At 40.3% G+C, this 22,520-nt stretch overlaps 1 protein-coding gene across 2 annotated transcripts in view; it reads right to left on the bottom strand.

Moving 5' to 3' along the window:
• CC2D2A (coiled-coil and C2 domain containing 2A) overlaps positions 1–22,520 on the bottom strand; it is a 135,814-nt gene that overhangs the window by 50,148 nt on the left and 63,146 nt on the right. For both annotated transcript variants that reach the window (XM_032753791.2, XM_032135876.2), the window contains exons 14-18: positions 18,351–18,491; positions 14,648–14,804; positions 13,586–13,824; positions 10,742–10,919; positions 472–628 (exon numbers count right to left, since the gene is read on the bottom strand). In XM_032753791.2, the coding sequence (XP_032609682.1) occupies positions 472–628; positions 10,742–10,919; positions 13,586–13,824; positions 14,648–14,804; positions 18,351–18,491 (872 nt within the window). The remainder of the gene's footprint in view (positions 1–471; positions 629–10,741; positions 10,920–13,585; positions 13,825–14,647; positions 14,805–18,350; positions 18,492–22,520) is intronic.

Genomic DNA, 22,520 nt, shown 5'->3' on the forward strand with positions numbered 1-22,520 from the left:
TTAAGAAACATGGAGGAAGGAGTGAGAAGATCCCTCATATATCCAATTGGAATTATAGAAGGAGATGAGAGAATATTAATTAAAAATCTCCCTGTTATAATTATTTCAAACTTTTTGGGCTTATGAACAACACTGTGATGTACATTTTTATGCATACATCTTTGTCCTCATTTCAAATTATTTTCTTAGGAAAGATTCCTAGAAATAAAAGTAAGGCACCAAAGGTCATTTTCAAGGTTCTTAACTTACACTGCCAAACTACTTCGTAGTTGCAGAGTTATATGCACTTACATTGTCACCAACAGTATATAAAAAGCAACTTGGCAAAAAGTTGCATAGCATCATTGTTTGAATTTGAATTTTTGATATCAATTTTATAATTCTGTGGTTGTCTGGGAAGTGAAATAGATATATACACATTCAAATCTGACAATGAAACAGTGAACCATTGAAGATATTAGCTTTCTATACCACTTCCAACTCCCTCGTGGTCCAGTGTCACATGCTGATTACTGCTAAACTCCACTTCTTCAGTAGGAGCCCTTCCAGTGACAACAGTAGTCTCAGGAATAGGCAGAAACACTTCAGCCAGCAAGGTGGGACTACTGTGTCCAATAGTTTCATAGACCTGAAAACCAGAGAAGAGAAATAGCCAATAAAAACAGCAATAGTGTGCGCTCACGCTCAGATAATCAGTCCATGTTGTATTTGTGCTGGTCACTGTTCCAGCCCTAAGAGCTCATCTCAGTGTGGAAAGTTGAGTTGTGTTACTATGGTTTCCATGGAGATGAGCTTACAACTGTTTGTGGTCAAGTTGTTGACACCCAGCTTTCTTGCCTGGACTAATCTTCTGGGTAGGGAGGCTAATCAAAGTAGCAGGCAAGGATAATTGTTTTTATTCAACCAATATACAGCTTGCTAGGAGAATGGGCCTCCTCCTTTTCCAGGCTCAGGTTGTATTCAGACAGTAATGCCATCAGGAGGAATGGGTGGGACAGTAAGGACATGCCTCCAGATGGCTTATTATCTGCACCAATCTCCAAATCAGTTGGAGAAGCTCCATATGCAGAAGCACTCCAGAGTGTTACATTTTTAGTAAATCTATCAAGTTCTTCTCTGTCAGGCCTCATTTTATCTGTTAGCTGCTGAAACTCCAGATTTTTCTCAGACCTTCTCCTAGATGGAGCCAATTAGACCATCAGCAGCCCTGCTACTGATCACTGCAGTGTGTCTCATTATGATGCCATCACCATGAGGTGAAGGGCCCCATTGCAGGGCGACCATCGTTTCAGAATACACAATCCAGCCTCAGTTGGACCCTTGGCTCCATTCGATCCCCTGTATTCTTGGCACACTTCACTTTTGCAATATGACATAATATTCCACAGTTCTCCTGGCTTCTTTCCTGTGTTTTATTCTTTCTCTACATGAGGTCTCTGTGACTGGTTTACATTTTTTGAAAAATGCTGATTTTACTACTTTTATTTCCACTAATTAATCTTTATATTTTTCTTCTTATGTAATAGTCCCCCACTAGTTAATATTTTCCACTTACCACTTGAATGCACAAAGATGACACCATGGATCCTTTCCTCCAACCCTCCCTTACAGGGCATATGATCTGAACTTTTCTTTTTTGAGACGGAGTCTCACTCTGTCACCTAGGCTGGACTGCAGTGCGGTGATCTTGGCTCACTGCAACCTCTGCCTCCTGGGTTCAAGCGATTCTCTTGCCCCAGCCCCGCAAGTAGCTGGGATTACAGGCGCCCACCACCATGCCTGGCTAATGTTTGTATTTTTAGTAGAGACAGGGTTTCACCATGTTGGCCAGGCTGGTCTCCAACTCCTGACCTCAAGTGATCTGCCCTCCTCGGCTTCCCCATGTGCTGGGATTACAGCCTGATCTGAATTCTTGTCCAGGAGTGAGGATGAAGTGGTGACTGGCTACTATCCTGGCCTTGCCTCCCCAGTATCCATCAGCTCACCTTTGCAAGATGGCTGGCTGAGCATGGAGGGGCACTGGGTCAAAGACAAAGGCAGAAATTGTACAGGTACTGAATTCAGGACCCCAGACTTAATTTCGCTGTGAGCTATTCTAATAGGCAGGAGTTCAGAAGGAAGCCCATAAGTGGCACACTTAAAACACACTCTCTAAATTCATCTTTATCAGTTAAAAAGGCAATATTTTGATCTATACTAAAAAGTCTTTTATGGAAAATTTCAAACACACAGAATGCAGGAATAATAATATACCACAGACCTGTCACCCCCAGCTTCAATGATCACTATGTTATGACCATCTTATTTCATCTATACTGTCAACCATTCCCCTCCCTCCATTATTTTTAACCTAGACATCATTTTATCTGTAAATATTTCAATATGTATCTATAATAGATATTTTTAAAAAGCATAATTACAATACTATTTTTATAATAATTCCTTAATAACCTCAACTATTAATAAGTTTCAAATTTCCTTGAGAGCCTCAAAAAATTCTGTAACATTTTGTTTGAATCAGGATCAAAATGTATTCCATATGTTGTAATTGACTGATATGTTCCTCAAGCCTCTATTAATTTATAAGTGATCCCTCCTTTTTTAAAAAAATGTTCTCTATATTTTTATTGGTTCACAACTCTGATGGGACAAGGAGTGCCATTTGTTGCTTGACCCAACACTCTTAAGAGCCTATAATTCTATAATCTTACACAGCTTAAAGAGCATGTAGTAGTTATCATTTATTGCACTGGAGACCTTGGTTTGACCTCTTAATTACAAACTCATTGGCATGAAGTCTTGTCCCAAGAAAATGGTGTGTTTTCTTTCATTTTGTTTGAAATGAAAGAAACCACAATTTTTTTTTTATTTTTTGCCAGAATTAATTGAGACAAAAATTTATTGAGACATCCTTTTGTAGGAAGCACAGGGACTTAAGGGACTTTTGGAGTGGTACCTTGTTTAATCTTCACCACAATCCTATGAAAGGCTATGAAAGGTGGTTTTTACTCCTCATAGGTGTTCCCTGTGCTGGTCACCATGCCTGGTGATGACCAATAAAACCTAAGTAATCACATAAAGGATGTTTCTGAGGACATCAGTGGAAGGCAGCTTATTCCTAGTTTCTGGTGCCACATTCCTAGCTGGTGCCTAGAGGGGAACTGAATGGGGGCTCTTGGTGCCAAGTCTGTAGGCAGAGGCAATCATGGACTCTAGGGAAGTGGAGGGTTTGCTAGTTGGTGTTACTGTCTCAGGAGATATTTATCAGATTTTTTTAATGAGAAAAAAACGATTCCATCTGACAAAGCCAAAAAAATCCAGAATTTCCCCAATCTTTATTTCCTACTCTCTTAAGATAGCAGAAGTTCTTTTATTTATTTATTTATTTTTTGGATACGGAGTTTTGCTCTTGTTGCCTAGGCTGGAGTGTAATGGAGTGATCTCGGCTCACAGCAACTTCCGCCTCCTGAGTTCAAGCAATTCTCCCGCCTCAGCCTCCCGAGTAGCTGGGATTACAGGCATGCACCACCACGCCCCGCTAATTTTCTATTTTTAATAGAGACGGGGTTTCTCCATGTTGGCCAGGCTGGTCTTGAACTCCCAACCTCAGGTGATCCACCCGCCATGGCCTCCCAAAGTGCTGGGATTAGAGGGTGAGCCACTGTACTGGCCCAGAAGTTCTTTTAAATGCTAGGAAGAAATGCTATTTTTAAAAATTAGGAAATGGGTACTTTGAGCCTTAAGTAGGTATTTATAAGTAGATCTCTGTATAATTTAGTTTCATTTTTGTTTTCTCTCAATGGTGCTGAGGGTTCTCAGGCCAAGTAATTCTTTGTTGTGGTGAGTTGTATGTTGTAGGATGCTTAGCAGCACCCCTGGCCTCTCACTAATATATAGGAGCCTAAAAAGCTGATCTTATGTAGGAAAAGAGTAGAATGATGGTTATCAAAGGCTGAGAAGGGAGGAGATAGAGGAGGAGGATGAAGAGAGGTTCATTAATGGTATAGAAATATAGTTAGAAGGAGTAAGTTCTAGTGTTTGATAGCACAGTAGGGTTACTATAGTTAACAATAACTTACCATATATTTCAAAATAGCTAGAAGAGAAGATTTAAAATGTTTGTAACACAAATGATAAATGTTTGAGGTAATAGATATTCTAAATACCCTGATTTGATCATTATACATTCTATTCATGTATCAAAATACCACATGTACCCCATAAATACATACAATTATTATGTATCAATAAAAAAGTTTAAAAAATCACAGAATATTGTAAAGGAACAAAAGAAAAGTAATCACGTGTTTTGTTTTTCCCATCTAAAATGACAGCATGGAATCAGCATGTTTTTTCCCTGCAGACGTTTCTATATCTGTCATTTTGTCAGAGAAATAAAGCAAGGAAAATTTTTTTTTTAATGGGAACTCTCCTATTATAGTACCCATGGCTTTCTTCAGCATAGCACGAGATAACATATGTAAATATTGTGGTTCTGCAGTAGACACTTAACTAAACATTTCCTAGAGATTTCCCAGTTTCACAGGCCCTGTCTCATTCAAGCCCTCATTGTCTTACCTTTAGATGACCACACCTGTCTTCTTGCCTCATGCAACCCGTCTTCCCTGCAGCCTCCAGCTGACTTCCTACCAGCCCTCAACCACCTGCACACACCTGACCTTTCCAACTGCACACAGCAGGGCTTTATGGGATCAGCAGTCTGACTTGCTGTCATCCAGTTTAAAGCATGGCAAGTAAGATGTATGTGAAAACATCTGTTTTGGACTTGGGTCTGTAAAGAACCAACAGCAACCACAAAAGTGAGGTAGGCGAGGGTAAACAAGGACACCTCTCCAAATATGACTGTTATTCCCACGCTGATAGAGGAGGTATTCCTCAGATGAGCCAGAGAAATTAGGAAAGGCCCTGAGAAGAGAAGGCTGAGCCATCACCAAGTAGGTTAAAAGGAGAATTTCCCTATCTCAATCCACATGCCAGGAATACAAAAGCTTAACAGGATTGACTAATAAGGAAAAATGATAATGTTAAAAAATTTAAAAGGCACCCAGCAATATTATACCACTGTTGTTAGTTGTTTTGGTGTTGAGAAGATGCATGTAGGATAAAGTTACATATGCGAATGACACAAAAATGAAGGCAAAGCTTTTTAAGTTTCTAAGCCAAATTTCATTTTAAAAACCCTACACATTTATTTTGGAAAGGCCTCCAAAGCCAAGATTTTCAAGACCTTTCTGGAAGGACTGTGGCCTGGCTCCAACTCCCCTGTCCCATGAAGTCCAATCTCATCCTTCTCTTGGGGCCAACTTTTTTTTTTGAGACAGGGTCTCACCCTGTCTCCCAGGCTGGAGTGCAGTGGCGTGATCATGGCTCATTGCAGCCTCAAACTCCCAGGCTTAAGCAATCCTCTTGCCTCAGCCTCCCAAGTAGCTGGGACTAGAGGTATGTACCACCATGCCCAGCTAATTTTTTAAAATTTTTGTAGAGATGGGGTCCCGCTAGGTTGCACAGGCTGGTCTCAAACTTCTGGGCCCAAGCTATCCTTCCGTCTCAGCCTCCCAAAGTGCTGGGATTAGAGGTGTGAGCCACTGTACCTGGCCAACTCTGATTCTCCCCTTTTCACTTCAAGTTAAACTGTCATCAAGCTCTGTGGATTCCACCAATTCTGGCTGCAATCTTACTTTAATTAATTCCTTCTTCCTATTTCTACTGCCAGGCCCTGAGCCCATCCCCTCACTTCTGGCTTTCTGTGCCAGCCTTTGGACTTACCTTCTGCTTGTAGAACTGCCTTGACATTCTATCTCAAGCCTGGCTAGAAGCTCTGAGCCTTATGGTTACAAACATGCAAGAAATCAGACATCACAGTCTACACTGCTCCTTTCAAAGGTCGTTAACATCTATGCACCAGTGAGTATTGATTCTTTGTAGCTCTCCCTTATATCCTAGCTGGACTGAAACTCCTGAGGCAGGGTCCCATGTGCCCCTCTGTATACATGGCTTCCAATTCTCCACAACACCCTGGCTTAGATACTCAGTTGGCTTTTCACAATCAAGCAGAAAACATTGACCGCTTGGTTGCTGAGTTATCAGTTGATGCATTATAGTTTTGAGAATCTTAGAACTTTTTCTGAAATATACTATGCTTTAAAGTTAAGAATTTGATAGCATTGGCATTAACAGATGTATTTTAGGTGAGTTTTTCTACCCTCCTAAAGTTGCCAGTAATTCTTCCCTAGTTTAAATCTAGCAATCATATGGAAAATTTCCAAATAGCACAGTACTTACTATGACTAGAGACTTGAAATACAGTATCTCCTGGATTAATTTAATCTGTAGTCACTACTCAGTCTTAAAAAACTATGCCATTATGCCATTGTGATATGAGATTTGGGCAGTTATCAAATCCCTTTAAATAGCTTAAGAACTTAGTCAAAACTCCCTTAATTTATAATTTTTTGAAAAATTACATGATTTATTTTTAGGACCAAGCTTATTGCCTAGGAATATATTCTGGATAATATTCTGGGTAACTTTGCTTTTTTATTTAAAAATGTATTTCATAGTATTGTCACATTGGTTTTCCAAAAATTATTTTGACTATAACATCCACAGCAAGCTAATATTCAAGGCAATAAGCAGGAGATAGTATTGAAGGCTTTGTTTACATTTTAGAATATATGTGAAATAAAATACTGGTGTGCTGTGGGAGACAGAAGATAGTCTCTCCCTCTAAAGTAATTCAGAACATTCAGAAGTGCCCATAGTGGGAGTGTGTTTCACAGGCTGCCTGGGTAGTCTGAGCTCTCACTCATCAGTGGAGGCATGGCTGGGCAGCTGCAGGAGGGGAGGCCTTCTTGCCTTCTCTCTCGTCTTTCTGAGTCTGCCAGCGGATGTCTCCTGGCCCACTTCCTCTCCTTCCTGCCTGCCTCGTTACTGTCTTCTGCTCTTCCTTCTAGCTCTCTATCTGGTCTTCTCATGTTAATCTTGGTCTTCCTGATACCAGCTTTTCCTCTGTAGGGGAGGAACAGGAAGGATGAGTTGATGATGGAAGTCAGACTAGGAAGCAGAACTCTGAATACTGACGTCTTCACTATTGATGCCTGTAGAAAGGGAGGGACTCCTGTGGGCCCCTGCAGTTCTTCCTCTATTCAGGGCAGGTGACAGAGGAGCAGCAAGTGTGCTTCCGGAGTTTGCGTTTCTTTACTTTCTCAGTCAAGTTTTAGTCTTAGTTTAGACAATGTTTTGTGTGTAGTAAGTCTTACTTTAAAATTTAAGTGAACGTGTTCAAGGGCACAGCAGACAGGTTAATGTGGGAGGCAGTGAAGATGGGAGGCTTCAGAATTCAACTCTACCTAGCAAGGCATTCGGATTTTAAATGTTCCATCCAAATGGAAAGGAATCCCTGCAGGGAATCCCTGGCTAAGAAAGGCTGCTCTTAATCTGTTGTTAGTGGCGTATAGTGTAATACACTTTATCATTTAAACATATCTGAAATTGAATGGTGTCTTCCAGTTGTGATGATGTACATAGTTTAAGTGGCTCAAATAATCATGCATCCCAGTGAGTGGCGATGAGATGAAGAGATTAGCTGAAATTCAGGAAGTAGGATAACAGACCCCACTGACACTGCTAAGAGGACAGAGGAAGAGAAGCCCTTCAAGTGTTCCAGGTCATCAGCCTCTGCAGAAGCCCCAGAGGAGATGGAATAGAGAGTCCACATGGACCCCACAGGGATGGCAGGGACCTCACAGGGGCTGTGTCCAGCAACCACGTATCTGAAGGCTGCCCCTGCTCTCCTTTCCCATGCAGAGTTGGGCAACTCTCTACTTTTACCTTCAGAGAAAATCACCTCATTTCATTCTCTGTGTTCATTCAGAGTTATAAATCAAGGAAGAAGTAAACATTAATAGAAATTATTTTCCACCAACCATCATTCTCAGCAAACTATTGCAAGGACAAAAAACCAAACTCCGTATGTTCTCACTCATAGGTGGGAAGTGAACAATGAGAACACGTGGACACAGGAAGGGGAACATCACACACTGGGGACTGTTGTGGGGTTGGGGGAGGGGGGAGGGATAGCATTAGGAGATATACCTAATGCTAAATGACGAGTTAATGGGTGCAGCACACCAACATGGCACATGTATACATATGTAACAAACCTGCATGTTGTGCACATGTACCCTAAAACTTAAAGTATAATAATAATAAAATTTAAAAAAAAAAGAAAGTATTTTCCACCGGTTGATATTCAGAAAGGGAATTTTCAGGCTTAAGAAAATCTCAGGTTTTCACCAAACCTCCAGCTCCAATCCCCTTTCTAAAACCATTTTTTACTTGCTTTCTCCTCTCACTCATATTATGTTTAAGTTAGCAGCCAAAAGTTTTTTTTTTTTCAAGTTTCAGAATACACAGACATTTAAAAAAATTAGATGGCATTTTAAAGAGTTATATGAGTGACAAGACTAAGCTAAATTCTAAAGTTCTAAAATTTCAAGAAAAAAATTTCAGCTGTGCAGATATCAATCCTGTTATCAGTACAGCAAAGGAATTTTGCTTGAGTCTTGATGCTTGGTGCTTTGTAAATGAGGACCACCCCTGCCCTCACCCACCCCCAGATCACAGATTAAAAGGTACAGGACAAAACTGCCACAGGCTCTGGAGGAATTCTAAGCCAAGGCAGTTGACCTTGGGTGCCCAGTGCCGGCCCTTTCAGTTCTGCCTCCCATTTCTTGGCACCCCCTCCTCTCTTTCCATGCAGTTCTGTGCTTCCTTCCCACTGTCAAAAGAACACATCCCAGCTGTCGTGAACGTCCTCTACAGGTTGTAGAAGGTTTTTAACTACTGAGGTCTAGGCGGGGCTTGATATTCAAAATACTGAACAATACGCAGTACTGAACCCACCTCCTGGGTTCATTAGAAGAGCTGCCCACCACACCTTGGGAACAAGACCCTGGAGGCAATGGCCTTGGTCAGCCATCCCCTTTAATTGGTCAATTGTGGGAAGGTCCAGGGGTCTTTGAAGTGGGGCTTATGTGGCCAGGATGGCATCTGGGAAGGTCAGGGCAGCAGCTATTTATCAGTCAGTACAGAAGTATGTAAATATTTTATTAATTATACAGCCGTGATGGTACCTGCAGACTTTGTCAGTTGTACTCACTAGGAATATAGTTATAGCCACTAGGTAGTGGCTACCTGAAGTACTGTATTGAGAAGAGTTCTAAAATTATATTCAGGCTCAGTGGGAAAACACAACAAAAATAGCACCATCAATTATTGCTTTCTGGCAAGGGTGGTGGAGGGGAGTGAGGAATTTCTGCCTAAGTGATGGATGAGGATCTGTGATTTCTGCCTGGCTGGTGGTGGGGAAACAAGGGCATGCATGCCACAAAGCTGCAATCCTAGTTAACAAGCCTGTTAGGATCATAAGAGAGACCTGTTAGCATTGTGGGAGAAGAGTCACCGAAAGAACAAGCAAGACTGAAGACATTGTAATGGGTTAAATAGCATCCTCCACATATTGATGTCCACCCAGAAACTCAGAATGCAACCTAATTTGGAAATGGGGTCTTTGTAGATGTCATTAATTAAGGATGAAGATAAGGTCATATTAGATTAGGGTGGGCCCTAAATCCGATAAGAGTGTTCTTATAAGCGACAAAAGAGGACCCACAGAGAGAGATACAGAGAAGGCCATGTGAAGATGGAAGCAGAGATTGGAGTTATCCTAACACAAACCAAGGAACTCTAAGTGCCAGGAGGAGCTGGAAGAGGCAGGGAAAGATACTCCTGTAGAGCTTTTGGAGGAGTATGGCCCTGCTGACACCTTGATTTCAGACTTTAGGCCTCTAGAACTGTGAGTAAACACATTTCTGTTTTGAAGCCACCAAGTTAGTGGTTCCTTGTTATAGTTTAGTTTCCCCAGGAAACTAAAATAGACTCAAATAAATATATTGCTAACGGTGGGATTTAGGCTAATGGGGAGATTTATTAATTTTAGGGGGATCCTAGCACCTGTATCTTTCCCACATCATAACCTCCTGTGATTGTGGCATAATTGATTTCTCTGTTGTATTACGCTAGAGTCCTTGTAGAGGGTGATGTTGAAATATGTCTTCAATGAATGAGCTGGAGATCTCCCTGTGCCCCACTCCCTTCAGCACCCCTCTCCCATCTCAAGGCAGACACTCCAGAGCACTGTGGCCAGAGTTATTCTGCCAGCATTTTCAGTAGGTGAGTTGAGGAACAGATCTCTTTCTTCCAAGACTTTAAGAACAGATGTGCCAAGGAAGAGGCTTGAGACTCTTATCAAGACATTTGTATAACCAATGGATGATTTAAAATCATCTCACACCCATAATGAACAAAAAATTATTGGGGCAGTAACTATAATAATAATTATTATTACTATTGTTTTGAGACAGAGTCACACTCTGTCGCCTAGGCTGGAGTACAGTGGCGTGATCTCAGCTCAATGCAACCTCCACCTCCTGGGTTCAAGAGATTCTCCTGCCTCAGCCTCGTGAGTAGCTGGGATTACAGGCGCCCGCCAGCACACTTGGCTCATTTTTTTTTTTGTATTTACAGTAGAGATGTGGTTTTGCCATGTTGGCCAGGCTGGTCTCGAACTCCTGGCCTCAAGTGATCTCCCCACCTTGGCCTCCCAAAGTACAGGCATGAGCCACAGTGCCCGGCCAGTAACTATAATTAAAATGTGTACCTGAAGTGTTAAACTCTCCGGCCAGTTGACTATTTGCAAATTGAAAATCTGCCCAAAGTGAACTCGGAAGTCTGCTCCTAGTGGCCGACTGACTGTCCTGGACACCTCCTTGCTGTTGAAGAGCACTTTTAAATACACTGAGCGCTTCTTTACATCCTCCCTTCTTGAGACCTCCGCTCTGCAAAAGGAGACCGTTCACAGGTGGAGTTAGTAATAATTTACTAAGATCACCAAAATATATGATAAATAAGAACTGAACAGAACAAGACACACTGCAGGCAACTCTCCCAATCATGTCAGCCCTTATTTAACCAGAGGAGCCACACGTCTTGCAGAGTAGTATAGAATTTATGGAGAAGCCATTAATAGACACTCAAAAGGGCACAGAGGATTTAAGAACTAGAGTCCATTCATCGTTGTGCTATAGTCTCCTCAGGTTTTTCAGGCAAGCTTTACATTTGTGTCCCAAAGTTTTAAGTTCACATATTCCTTGTTAAATGGAATAAATTCAAGACATGAGGGATAATAATGATTTATATTTGGGTGAGAAGTTTTATTCTAAAAATACAGCAGCATATTGTAGCAGTAAGATCTAGTTCATTTTTCCAAGATACCAAGTTTTTCTCAACGTTTTCAGGCAGTAAGTGAATGTTCAATGGATGCAGAGTATTAATAAATGTTCCTTATTTTTAAAGATAATCTGAATCAGAAAGTTAAAAAAAAAACTCCCATTGGTCTTTAATTTTATTGTACATATGTGTACAGACGTCCACAAAAAATGCCAGTTATTGGTTAAGTCAATAGCAATTCAAGCTAATTGAGGAAAGGAAAAGGTTAGGGCATCAAAATTTGAAACAAGCTTAGGTTTTTTTTTTTGGGGGGGATGGTAGTTTATTAAAAATTGTTCCATTGTGGTAAATATGTATAACATAACGTAATGTTTCTCACTTTAACCATTTTTAAGTGTATGGTTCAGTGGCATTACATACAATTACTATGTTGTCTAACCATCACCACTATCCATCTTCAGAACTTTTTCATCATTCCAAACAGGAATTCTCTACTCATTAAAGGGGGTGGTAGTTTTAACTTTTTACATGTCTATAATTTAGACTTATTCTAGATGAAATAGCTCAAATTACTTCAGCATTTTTTTAATAAAGGATACTTCACAGCAAATTTGCAAGAAGTATCCAAGACACCCAAGACTTAGACTCCACTCATAAAAGATTACCAAATCAAGCCCAAATTTTCCTTTTAGAAAGCATGCTGTGTCATCACATATTCTGAACATTCAGGTCAAAATTATAGGGTATGGTACTTTTGCCTTGAAAATTGCTTACTTAGTGCAGGGGAATAGTTTATGTATAACATCTTAATATGTGAAGTTGAAGGAACACATGAAAATGCACAAAAAGCTATAATTTAAAAATAATCATTAGAACATTAGCAGAAGTTTGAAACCAAGACTGAGAAGTCTTATAATGACATCCTAATTAACTCCCACATTTTAATGAACTCGGAGGCTGACTGACTTTATTTGAATTCTCATTTTTCACGTTGGGATATTGAAGATTCCAGTGTACAATAGTCCCTGTATTCATGATAGATATTCTATTTACTGGAGAACTAAGCCTGAGATTTTGTGGTATCGATTATTTTAATGGACTCCCTTTAATTAATGATAATATACCATAACATGCATCAGAATCACTTGGAAACCTTGTGAGAACAGTTTTCTAGGCCCCACCTCAGGGTTTCAGGTTCAGTAAGTCTCAGGTAGAACTTGTGAGTTTGCATTTCTTTCTTTTTTTAAATTATTTTTAAAATTTCTGTTTAGTTGGTTGACTTTAAATAATTGTCTGGCTAGTTTTTATTAATCTTTCTTAAACGTATTTATTTCAATGTGAGGTATTAAAAATGTTTGGGGTATTTATTTATTTATTCAATAGAGGTGAGGTCTCATTTTGTTCCCCAGGCTGGTCTCCAACTCCTGGCCTCAAGCAATCCTCCTGCCTCGGCCTCCCAAAGTGCTGAGGTTACAGGCATGAGCCACCATGCCTGGCCTGAGTTTATGTTTCTAACAAGTCTTCAGTGATACTGATGCTGCTGATTCCAGGGCTATACTTTGAGAACCATGGCTATTCGGTGAAGGAAAGAATAAACAGGAAACAAAAATATTTTTATTATGTTATAATTTTAAAAAAGATGAACTTACAAATGTATGTTTATGAATTATTATATGTACAAATGTATATAAATCAAGTGATGTTTCTCTTAGGCATCAAGTGAGAATGACTAGACATGTATTTTTATCAAATCTGGAGGGTGTGCTTCAGATGGCCTGACTTAAATACCACCCACAACTTTTTTGGGGGTCTTCAAGGAGAGAAGCTGATCCCTGGAGCAGCTGAAATCAAGGAAGGGGCAAGGAAAGGCATCCGTGCCTGTGCCAGAAAGGTGGGACATGCTACCAGTGGACCAAAGGACTCATTGAGGTTGCAGATAAGGGACTCAAATCAAAAGCCACACAGACAGCCACTGTGAAGAGCAGGCAGAGATTTGCAACTGGGATGCTTCTCCTACAGGGAGCTTTCCGGTGTGCTCCTGAGTGGCCAGTGCAGATGCATGAGGTAGGTGAATCATATGAAATCACCTAAAGTGGGCAAATGTCAGCAATTTCATGTGGTTCAACCTAATATTCATTCAGAGTTAATGATTCTCCTGATGCTCCTGTAGGTCAGTAAGTGTACACTCCCCATGTTGTGCATGTGTGTGTGCATGTGCCCACGTGAACATGTGTAACAGATGTCAGCCTCATTTATGGTCAGAGCATCCACTCACCTGGGGCACTGGTCATTGGGTGTTATGCTTCCCGCCAGGCTTAGTTCCGGGACCAGCGTGGGCTCCCAAGGCCTTCTCCTGCTCTGGGCTGCTCTCTCCCTCACCTCCTGCTCTATCACTGCCCGAGCAGTGGGCTCTGGAGGGCTGGGCTTCACAAGGTCCTCCTTGGGATACGGCTCTGCAATCTCATCATCGGGATGTTCTGCTGCTGCTTGTTTCCTTTTCTTCTTCTTGGCCCTCTGTTGAGTTAGAGGCAACATGACATCAAACGGGAATTTTGGAATTTCATTTAAGAGCACAGTCTTCATAGCCAGATGGACCTGGATGCAAACCCCAGCCCCATTTCAACCAGATGTGTGTAATCAGGCAGGTCACTAAGCCACCTGACCTCTCTGTGCCTCAGTTTTTTCATCTACAGAATGGAGCCCAGGAAATTTCTCCCAGGGCTGTTGAAAGGAGACTGTTGAAATGCCTAAAAAGCATTTGTCATACAGCCTAGTCCCTAGAAAGAGCTTAAAAAATGGTAGGTATTCATGTAATCATTAATTTTGGTTTTCAAGGCTAAGGACACATCTTAAAATATTAAAATAAGGCATGTAAGCACAATGAGCATTGCAGGTCTACCTGATCTATTATTTGTTGCCCTTGGATTCAGTTTTGTAGGGTCATGTGCATAAAGTTATATAATTTTCTGAAGGAAACTCAGAAGCATCAATCCCTACATTTAATGGAATAATGCATGTAAGATACTCAGCACAGTGCTGGACACATTGCATTAGTGATTACTACATTATTACGTAAATAGTCACAGAGTGCTACCATAGCATTCTCTGTGGACAAAGCTGGCTCTGGTATCAGTCAGCTGGGTGGCTTTTTAAGCAAATGCATTAGCCAGTCACTTCATTCATCCTTTTATCCCTTAGCCAGGGGATGGGGAAGAGACAGAGGGAGCCACAGGATACTCTAGTCTGCCAGTCTGGTTTCCCCACTCCTGTGCTGGAGGCTGCCCTCCAAGACCCTTCCTGGCCAGCCCTATTCCAGGCTGAGTGTTTGTTTACATACTTGCGCTTTCCTCCAGGCCTTCCACTGGTGTAACGACGTTCTGTATTCTTCCATCTTCTGTGCGTACTCCTCCGTGTGCTCTTCTAACAGTTCACTTATTTCAGCTTGAATTTCTGCTTCATACGCTTCTTCATCTGCTTTCTGGTCAGCTTTTTCCCTTTAAAATAATTTGCAGTCCCTTGGTTATTTCTGGAAATTAAGTAAGAGAGCAATAATAACAGCAAATACTTATATTGGGCTTCCTATGTGCCAGTTCCTCTTCTAAAAATGTCACACATGTAAACTCACAACCCTGTGAGGCAGATGCTATTATTATCCACATCTTATACATGAGGTGACAGAGGCACATAGAAGTTAAGTAAGTTACCCAAGAACACACAGCTGGTGAGTGGAAGGGCTGCATATGAGCCCAACCCACTGAACACTGAGCCGCCATGCCTCTCTGCGTTAAATGATCTGTGTGGTATGCTGACATGGGGCCTGTAAGTTCTCAACTGATAGTGGTGGAAATTTCATTAGTTATTTTATGACTTCTTCAAGTCTCTGAGGAACTGCTTCATTTTGTTGCTACTGAGTCCCTGAAACCACTTTTTAAAAAAATTTAATTTTAATTTTTTAAAATTATACTTTAAGTTCTAGGGTACATGTGCACAACGTGCAGGTTTGATACATAGGTATACATGTGCCATGTTGGTTTGCTGCACCCATCAACCCATCATCTACATTAGGTATTTCTCCTAATGCTATCCCTCCCCCAGCCCCCCACCCCCCGACAGACCCTGGTGTGTGATGTTCCCCACCCTGTGTCCAAGTGTTCCCATTGTTCACTTCCCACCTGTGAGTGAGAACATGCGGTGTTTGGTTTTCTGTCATTGTGATAGTTTGCTGAGAATGATGGTGAAACCACTTTTTTCACTTTGGATGGAGGATTTGGGTTTTTCTTTGATGATTTTGCTTATACTCCTCCAGGAGATCAGCCCAGTTCAAACCACTGTTTCCCACAGTGTATTCTGTAGGACATTAGTTCTGTGAGATGTACCACCAGGAAAAGATATTGTGGTCATATCAACACTGGATTAATAAATAAGTGTGAAAGGTTCCTTGCTGGTCATCTTTTCAGAGCCCTTAACACGTTGATGAACAGCATGGCTCTCCTGGTAGATGGCGGCAAATGTGCGGTGACTGCATCCATCCCACCCAGCACTTTGGAGATGGTGCCGAATACTGACTGCCCTATTTCCCCCAAGGCAGTTAAGCTTCGTAATCCATTTTACATAAACCTAGACAAGTGCATAAAGCTGACAAATATTTGCTTATGGACACATGTCGCCTGGAGTTTAAGCAGTTTACAGTCCCCCAGGGCACAAGCTCTTACAGCTCTCTAGGATGACTACCAAGTAAATCACTTTGGATGCACAGTGGTACCCGAAATTTATAAACACCAGGGGGAATTTGGCCTCAAAATTATGTTCCATCTCTGATATACAGGAAACCATTCACTTTTCTCATTGCTATTCAAAAGCATGAGTAAACTTGAATAGTTTTTTTTGTGGGAAAAACTATGCTTTATTATAAGGTGGCTAGATGAATCAAGAATGTGAAAAAAGGGTACTCCAAAAGAATTTGGAAGATAGCTACTTATCAGGGGAAGGAGTGTTATGACCTTATGGGTAAAATGCCTATAAATTTAGTTTACCCTATAAACTCAAAAAGAAGGAGGGGAGGGATGGAGGGAGAGTTAGCAGCAGGGATGATGGGAGGGAGGGAGAGAGAAAATAATCTGCCAAGGATTTCTGTACTGCTTCTGTGGGAGGCTCAGCCTAGGAGATGGAATTTGAAAGCACAAACACTGGAATTTCTGGGAGACAGCCATTATTTTTGTGGGGTAGCATATCTGAATTTGTTAACCAATATTAACTGAGCAGATACTAAGTGGCAGGTGCTCTTGTAGGGACCAAATATACAATGGCAATAGGGTCCCTCCTCTCAAAGATCACACAGTCTTACACTTGTCCTGAAAACCTTTTTTTTTTCAATTTTATAATTACAGCTAAAGAAAAATTACAATTTGCAGTTCTCTTTGGCTGAAATATGGCTGTTTTCAAAGCAATATGTCAGATAACTGCCTAAATTTGTTACTATTGTTAACCAACATTAACTGAGAAGATACTCTGGTAGTGCTCTGGTAGAGACCAGATATACAACGACAACAGGGTCCCTGGTCTCAAAGATCACACAGTCTTATACTTGTCCTGAAAACTAAGCTTTTTTTTTTTTTCAATTTTATAATTACAGCCAAAGAAAACTTACAATTTGTAGCTATCTTTGGCTGTAATATGGCTGTTTTCAAAGCAATATGTCTGATAACTGCCCACATTTATTACTATTTGTGTCAGTATATGGACACAACACTTATCCAGGTGAAACAATCAGAAAGGGACCAACACCAGCAGCATAGATGCTCTTGTTGTGATAAGCTGTACTCTTAAGCATATATAAAAGTCTAGTGAATTAGGTAGCAGAAATATTATCAAGCTTACTTTCTCCACACCACAAATGAAGGTCAATTCCAAATAAATTAAAGATGAAATGTGAAAGCTAAAACTATAAATGTTATAGGAGACAATATCATAGAATGTCTACATGACTCAGGGGAAGCATTTCTTAAGAAGCATAAAAAAAGCACCAACTGTAAAAGAAAAAAACTAATGTATTTTGTTTTTTTAAAGTTAAGAATTTGTATCCATCAAAAAGCAACAAAAAGAGAGTAAAAAGACAACTAACGAGTAGGAAAGGATATCTGCAATACACACCACTAACAAATATCCATGTTATATGCAGAATGCCTACAAATTACCAAAAAAGATAACAAGATAAATAATCCAGTCCAAAAAGTGACCAAAGCCTTGAACAGACACCTCACAAAAGAGGAAATCCAAATAGTCAATGCATGTATGAAAAAATGCTCACCTTCATGAATAGTCAGGAAAATATAAATTAAAACATGTCAGCAGGTCAGCAAAATGTTAGGTGATAGGCATGATATGGGTGATATGGACCTACGAGAACCCCCGTGAAGACATGAATCAGCACAACTTCTGGAATATGTTTAGAATCAGCAATGTAAAGTTGAAATGAAATCTTGGGGACATGTACCCTAAAAGACAAGTACAAAAATGCCAAAAGTACAGAAGTGGTTTCTGTAACAGTTGAAAATGGAATAAACTCAAATGCCCATCAACAGAAATGGACAAGTTTGGCTATTTTCATATAATGAAGTATTATAAAGCAAAGAAATCTAACTACAGCAATGTGCTGTCAAGTAGATGAATCTCACAAACACAATACTGAAGAAAAGAAGCATGTATATATTCACTAAAGAATACACACAACATACTTTCAGTTATGTATAAGTCAAATACAGGCAATATTAAACTATATATTCTTAGGGATTGCACATAGTTGGCAAAAGTATAAAAGCAAGAAAACAATGATCACAAAAGTCCAGGTAGTTGTTATTTTGGGGATTGAGGAGGATGCTATTTGGGAGGGGCTGCTCAGGTATGCAATGTTCTATTTCTTAACCTGGGAAGTGGTTACATGCATATTTGTTTGTAATTACTTTTAAAACTATATCCATGTTTTATACGTTTTTCTTAATGTATGATATAGCCCAATAAAATAATTTTTCAAAAAAGCCTACTTTCTCAAAACAAGTTTCAAGGGAGTATTTGTAAATCTCTGGAACTCTCGAAGGGATTTCATCTCTTTCCAAACTTTTATGATGGTCTTAAGCAATGTTCTATCTTTTTCTTGTTCAGCATCACGGAATTTTCTTGTTTGTCTGCAAGATATAATAACACATGAGTATATATTAAAAAGTCAGGTGTGTTTGCAAAAGAAATTAATAATGCTACAGTGATTGTATATTCAATTTGATAGCTACTGTATTTTGAAACAAGTACAGAAAACTAAATACAAATGCGAATGTAAAGACAATAGGATGTCAACCTGTCTTGAGAGATTTACTTGATTTTGTTCTCTTTAGGCAGATCTGAACTTTAAGTACTTAAAAAATTCATATTAAAACTATGCATCCTTCAACAAATAGTCACCTTTGAAGGTAAGAAAGGCAGTTCTCATGGACTAAATTATTATAAACACAGCAAAGTACGCTGCTGTCCTAGTTAGCAACAAATACATTTAAAGTCTTCCGTGTTAACAGAAATCACAAGTTCCACACTGAGGAGATGAAGTATTGTTATTGCATGCCTTCGAGATTTTCAGTATTCACTAGATTACCAATATTTTTGGCTTGATCTGAAAAGGCATCATTTGAAAATGCTTTCATCTTTATTTTATTTAATACCTTACTTTAAGTTCTTTTTACAAATGATAGCCATATTTAGATACCGAATGCATTTTATTGCATAATGAGACAATTACTAAATTTTTGAACAAGTGCCATGAATCATTCCAGGGGATTTAGAAGTGTCTAAGAGACAGAAGATATCTCCGTATCTCCATCCTCAGGAAGTTTATAGTTTAGCTCAGGGGACAGACACATACATAAATGATATCAGTGTGAGGTTTGTCTAAGAAAGTATCATGAGAAACCAAGGATGTAGCATTTCACAAATTATCACCTCATGACCTCCAGAAGGCAGGCCTAAGTCTGGAGGTTGTACGTGTGATGACTTAGTGGTACAGAGAAATAAGGGGGTCTAGGTTTCTAATAGATCAACTGGTAGCTGTAGAAAAGGAAGATGGCAGAAAATGATAGTGGTTAGGTAGTCAAGATCTAGGACTCTCTGAAGCCCTTAGAAAAGCAAAAAGGCAACAAACTACAATAAGAAACATTCTCTTTGAGGACCAGTAAAGCATTGTGGTTAAGGGTGCAGTTGTTGCAACCAGACTACCCAGGTTTGAATCTTGGCTCTACTATTTACTAGCTGGATTGGGTAAGCTACTTCCCTTTGCTGGCTCACATCTGTAAAATGGGTATGGTAGGAGTTGACCGCACTGGGTTGCTGGGAGGAGTTAATGAGCTAATCCGCATAATGTGCTTAGAACCTTGCCCAATACCAAGTAAGAGGCCCGCAAATGTTATCTGTCACCATCAGGTGGTCAGTTCGTCTCCTATGCCTTTAGCTGTTATCACCCCCTGCTTCAGTTTTAAAAACCACAATATAAAATTATTTTACTGAGTTACATGACATCTTCAGCCTTTCTGATATATTTTCTACTTTCTTTTTTAGTACCTAAAAAAAAGATAGTTTCCCAGAAATGCTAAAAAGAGCTCTTAGCAAGAAAAATTTGCATACGAGCTAAAGAAGCAGAAAATTACAAAATAATATTTAATTAAAATTTGTGACCAGAGCTGGGGAGGAAGAGGGAAAGGCAATTTTGATTAGGGAGTCAGGAACAGTTTTCTGAAACCTGATATAGATGGGGTCTGGACGGTGCAGTGGACTCCTCCTCAGAAATGAAACTTTGGGAGCCACTGGCATCTGGGTGATGTTTAAAGCCACAAAGTGGATTCATTTCAGGAGAAAATGCAATTTAAAAAAGGGTTAAAAAGAAAACAACAATAACACCTGAGACTCAGAACATGTATAAGCTGGACAGAGGAGAATGATGGTCAAAGAATGATGAGAAAGACAAATGGCTGGAAAGGGACGAGGACACCCAGGAGAGGGTGGTGTATGAAGATGCAGGATGTCCTGACAGGCAGTGCGTGGGGATGGTGTCTGAGTTCAAGCACTGAGCAGGCTGAGAGGTTCCATTCCACTTTCCCAGGTGGAGGCCCCCAGGGGCTGTGGCAAGATTTGCTTCAGAGGAAAGGTGGGCACAGCGGTGAGATAGGATGGTTTGGAAACAGGAGAGAGCGGAGATAGTATGAATAGCAAATGTTTTCCTGGTGTTTGGCTGTTAAAGGAAATATAAAGTGGTAGCTGGATGGCGACTTGGGGTCATAGAATTTTTATGTGTTCAAGACTGAACACATCTGAGGGCAAAGACCCTACAGAGAGGTTAAGTAAAATATTCCTATGTTGCATGACTATTCATGTTTTCTTCCTTCTATATCCTGGTTCCCATTCAGAGAATAAGGAATGTAGTCATGATGCCGCTATGGAAAATAAAATGGAAAATGCTTTATGGTGCTGGCCCAGGTTAACTGCACCAGTGGAGGGCTCAGCAGATGCTTGAGGTGGGGAGTTCTCGGGGGTGGCTGATTAGATCCCAGGGGGCTTGAGGAAATGGATCCATGTGATGAAACATCCAGCAATAGATCATCTGCTTAGAAATTGTTTTGCCACCTAGTGAAAAGTCAGCAAGGGATGGAAATCTCTTTTACTGGGTCAGAAATGCCAAATCTCAAAGACTTTCATCTCCAGGGGCACAGAATTATGGTAATGGGTCTGCTGTCCATGACTCTGCTGGGCATTGTCTCTAGATCTCACACGCAGTTCTGATGTTTTTCAAACAGTGACCAATAAAGACAGTTCCATATAAAATCACAATTGCTTTCAGAATAGCTTTTTGTCACTTTTTTCTTAATGTATGCCAAAACAAAAATTATTCTCACAAGGAGACTGCAATATGTTTTCCTTTTAATATAAAAATAATTTTTATTAAAAAATATACTCCATACTTTTGCAATTATAGGTTACAAACTTCACTAAATTTCTACTTTGCTGGAAGAATTTCCAACTCATAGCTAAATTGTAAAAAGAAAAGTATACATTGAAATGTCTCTGGCCAGGTGCGGTGGCTCACGCCTGTAATCCCAGCACTTTGGGAGGCCAAGGTGGGCGGATCACGAGGTCAGGAGATCTAGACCATCCGGGCTAACGCGGTGAAATGCCGTCTCTACTAAAAATACAAAAAATTAGCCTGGCGTAGTGGCGGGCGCCTGTAATCCCAGCTACTCGGGAGGCTGAGGCAGGAGAATGGCGTGAACCCGGGAGGCAGAGCTTGCAGTGAGCCGAGATCGTACCACTGCACTCCAGCCTGGGCGACAGAGTGAGACTCCGTCTCAAAACAAAAAATAAAAATAAAAAAAATGCCTCAATTTATTATTTCCTGTTCTGAGGATTTGTTCTGTGGAAGTACTCATACAGGTAAACAAATATAATATTTAGGAATTTTAATTACAGTAGAATTTAAATAATAAAAAATAGAATAGAAATGCAAATGCATATCAGTTGAGAATTATACAAACTACAATAAATCTACATAATGCCAGCCTTTAAACCATGATATAAATCTACATGCACTGTGACAGGAAAATGTCTAAGATGCATTGTATATAAAGAAGCAAGTTGCAGAATGGTATACACGAAATGATTCCTTATCCATGTTGATACCTGCAGATATGAGTCAGTCATCTTAACTGTGATACAGAAATACACTGTAAGCCTATACCAAGATGGGTTTACTCTGCTACTGGGTTATTTCTAGTGGCTTCCTTTTTTCTTTCTTTCTTTTTTTCTGAGTCAAGGTCTCACTCTGTTACCCAGGCTGGAGTGCAATGGTGCAGTCCTAGCTCACTGCAGCCTCAAACTCTTGGGCTCAAGCAATCCTCCTTCCTCAGCCTTCCGAGTAGTTGGGACTACATGCACATACTACTATACTCAGCTAATTTTTAAAATTTTTTGTACAGGCTAGTCTCAAACTCCTGGCTTCAAACTATCCTCACCTTGGCATCCCAAAGTGCTGGGGTTACAGGCATGAGCCACCGTGTCCAGTCTGTCTTACTTTTGAATGATGCTGTGCATATCTTTGCACATGTCCCCATGTACATATGCACACGTAGCTCCTTAAAGAACATCTTGTATCTGAATCAGAATTGCTGGGTCCAAACTGATGA

This window comes from Hylobates moloch, unplaced genomic scaffold (assembly GCF_009828535.3).
Source record: "Hylobates moloch isolate HMO894 unplaced genomic scaffold, HMol_V3 SCAFFOLD_17, whole genome shotgun sequence".
Taxonomy (NCBI): Eukaryota; Metazoa; Chordata; class Mammalia; order Primates; family Hylobatidae; genus Hylobates; species Hylobates moloch.